Consider the following 3,075-nt stretch of genomic DNA (forward strand, 5'->3'; position numbering starts at 1 on the left):
TATGCATATTGCGATATTTACATTTGCGATATTTTGATCATTTCGATATATCGTGCAGCCCTAATTTATACTAACTTGTTTACCATATTCTTCATTCTTACTCCCACATATTGACATTTTTGAATGTACGCATCTAACCTCCGAACCACGCAGCAGATTCGTTCTGAATTAATCTCTTCCCAAATCGTCCCTCCCTAACATTTTCGTCTCGTTTTTATTCGTTGACGAAAATGTCAATAGATTTATAGTTTCATAGTTTTTGACATTCAAAAAGAGTTTTATTTCGTTATCGTCTCGTTGTCATCGGTGAAAAAAATGTCACTGAAATTAACACTGCTACACAGACACACGTCTTTCTGAGTGATTATAATAACACTATTTAAAAGGCTCTTTTCAGTTTCACTTGCTACTGAAAACAACAGATATGGTTGGTTATTTCAAAAAATGAAAATTCTTTTTAGTGTAACTTTAATTTTTATATATTAAGATATTATTTTAATCTAATATATAATATACTGTTCTTCTTTTGATATCAAACATACAGTGACAATATGAAATATTACAATTTAAAATAACTATTTTCTATATGAATATATTATAATATGTAATTTATTTCTGTGATCAAAGCTGAATTTTCAGCATCATTACTCCAGTCTTCAGTGTCACATGATCTTCAGAAATCATTCTAATATGCTGATCTGCTGCTCAAGAAACATTTCTGATTATCAATGTTGAAAACAATTGTGCAGTTGAATATTTCACTGAAGATTGTGATACATGTTTTTAAAGTGTGTTTGTTTTTGTACTGTAGAAAGTTTGTAAACAGTTTGTCTTTGCTGTCACTTTTGGTCAATTTATTGCATCCTTGCTTAATAAAACGAATTTCTTTACAAAATAAATAAACATACTTCTGATATATTTTGTATGATGATTGAACACTATTATAGTCCAAATGGCTGTGCGTTGTGGATTCAAATAGTCCTTCTGCTTCAGTTTCTCAATAAAATTAAATGGTGAAAGATGCTGTTGAGTTTTAAAAAGTACCGAAACGTAAGTCGTTTTTCATCCTTCCAGCAGAGATCTCCCATCCCTTTAAGTATCAGTAAATGATGACAGATTTTTCACTGTTGCATGAACTCTTCATTTAAGAATATTTGGTGCTTGTAGGATGAGAGGCGTGGGCTGAAGACTCCTCCTGGCACCCCTGTTTTGACTCAGTCGTCCACCCCTGAACCCATCCCTACAGTCAAAGCCAGGTGATTGAAATGCTCTGTCACAGCAAACAGTGGATGTTCTTGATTGGTATCGCTGTAATTCTGAATGTACGTTCAGTCTCTCTAGACCGGCTCCTGTCCTGGACCTCAGGGTCATCATGGAGATGGAGGCCAACTCTCTGAACAGGGGTGCTACACCCAAGAGTCCCAGCTCGTAAGTCTTCTGTCATGGTAGTTCACCTAGTTTAGACGGTTTGCTGTGCTCTGTTTTTAACTCCATTCTCTGCTTAACACCAGATGGAGCAGCAGCAGCAGCACTAAGGTCTCGGTCGTCCCCAGTAAGATGTCTCAGAAGCAGAGGAAGATGATGGCTCTGGCCTCTAGAGAGGGCAGCACCGAGAGCATGTCTGCTAAATCACCGCCGTCTCTTACTCCAATTAAACCTGTGAAGACCTGGTGAGAGACTTATTCCATTATGTCTCTCAAATGAAGTGGGTATAATGTAGGGTGACCATATGTCCTCTTTTCCCTGGACATGTCCTCTTTTTTTTTTTTTTTTTTTTGGACCATAAATCATCCAAAATGGCCAAAATTTTGGAGATTTGGCTTCATTTTCCTATTGACATGCTCTCTACACTCCCCATAGCAGTGTTGTACTGTCACTGAAATGGTATATAATAATAGTATATGAAATAATAGTTTTTATTAATATTTTTTATTTTTATATTTTCTGTTTTCATTTTCATTTTAGTTGTTTGTTTGTTTGTTTATTTTTAAATATGTCTGTTTTTTTTTTCAAGTTTAATTTCATAGTTTAGTACATAAAGTTAAATTAAATGAAAATGAGAAATGTTGCATTGGCAGCTAGCTGAAATAAAGCAACTTTAAGTTCTTTTTATTCAGTTAAAGTTTATTTCAAATAATGAATTATAAATAAAAGTTTTAGTTAACTCTAATCATGTTAGACAAAGAAATGCATTCACAAGCATAATTAAATTAAATGCAATATGGCTCATTAACAATTATATATAAACATAAACTAACAATAAACAATACTTATTTGATACATTTTTAAATGTTGGTTAATGTTAATTTCTACATACACTAGTGTTCAAAAGTTTGGGATCAGTAAGACTTGTAATGTTTTTTAAAGAAGTCTCTTCTGCTCATCAAGGCTTCATTTATTTGATAAAAAATACAGAAAAAAAACGTAATCTTGCAAAATGTTATTACAATATAAAATAATGGTTTCTATTTTAATCTACTTTAAAATATAATTTATTTCTGTGATGCAAAGCTGAATTTCCATCATCATTACTCCAGTATAAAGTGTCACATGATCCTTCAGAAATCATTCTAATATGCTGATTTATTATTAGAATTATCAATGTTGTTATTATTATTGATTATTATGATAATTGATTATTATTGTAAATATTTTTTTGGAAACTGCGATACTTTTTTTTCAGGATTCTTTGATGAATAAAAAGTTTAAAAGAACAGCATTTATTCAAATTATAAATATTTTCTAACAATATAAATCTTTGCTATCACTTATCAATTTAACACATCCTTGCTGAATAAAAGTTTTAATTTCTTTCAAAAAAAGAAAGAATAACAATTTACTGACCCCAAACTTTTGAACGGTAGTGTATATTGTTATAAAAGATTTCCATTTTAAATAAATGCTCTTCTTTTTAACTTTTTATTCATCAAAGAATCCTGAAAAAAAGCATCACAGGTTCCAAAAAAATATGAAGCATCACAACAGTTTTAACACTGATAATAAATCAGCATATTAGCATGATTTCTGAAGATCATGTGACACTGAAGACTGGAGTAATGATGCTGAAAATACAGC

At 31.5% G+C, this 3,075-nt stretch overlaps 1 protein-coding gene across 1 annotated transcript in view; it reads left to right on the forward strand.

Moving 5' to 3' along the window:
* LOC107689154 (inhibitor of Bruton tyrosine kinase-like) overlaps positions 1-3,075 on the forward strand; it is a 48,001-nt gene that overhangs the window by 35,248 nt on the left and 9,678 nt on the right. Inside the window, exons 23-25 of the mRNA XM_016487069.1 lie at positions 1,168-1,256; positions 1,333-1,428; positions 1,512-1,670. Of these exons, the coding sequence (XP_016342555.1) occupies positions 1,168-1,256; positions 1,333-1,428; positions 1,512-1,670 (344 nt within the window). The remainder of the gene's footprint in view (positions 1-1,167; positions 1,257-1,332; positions 1,429-1,511; positions 1,671-3,075) is intronic.

This window comes from Sinocyclocheilus anshuiensis, unplaced genomic scaffold (genome assembly GCF_001515605.1).
Source record: "Sinocyclocheilus anshuiensis isolate Anshui unplaced genomic scaffold, SAMN03320099.WGS_v1.1 scaffold737, whole genome shotgun sequence".
In the NCBI taxonomy this organism is placed as follows: domain Eukaryota; kingdom Metazoa; phylum Chordata; class Actinopteri; order Cypriniformes; family Cyprinidae; genus Sinocyclocheilus; species Sinocyclocheilus anshuiensis.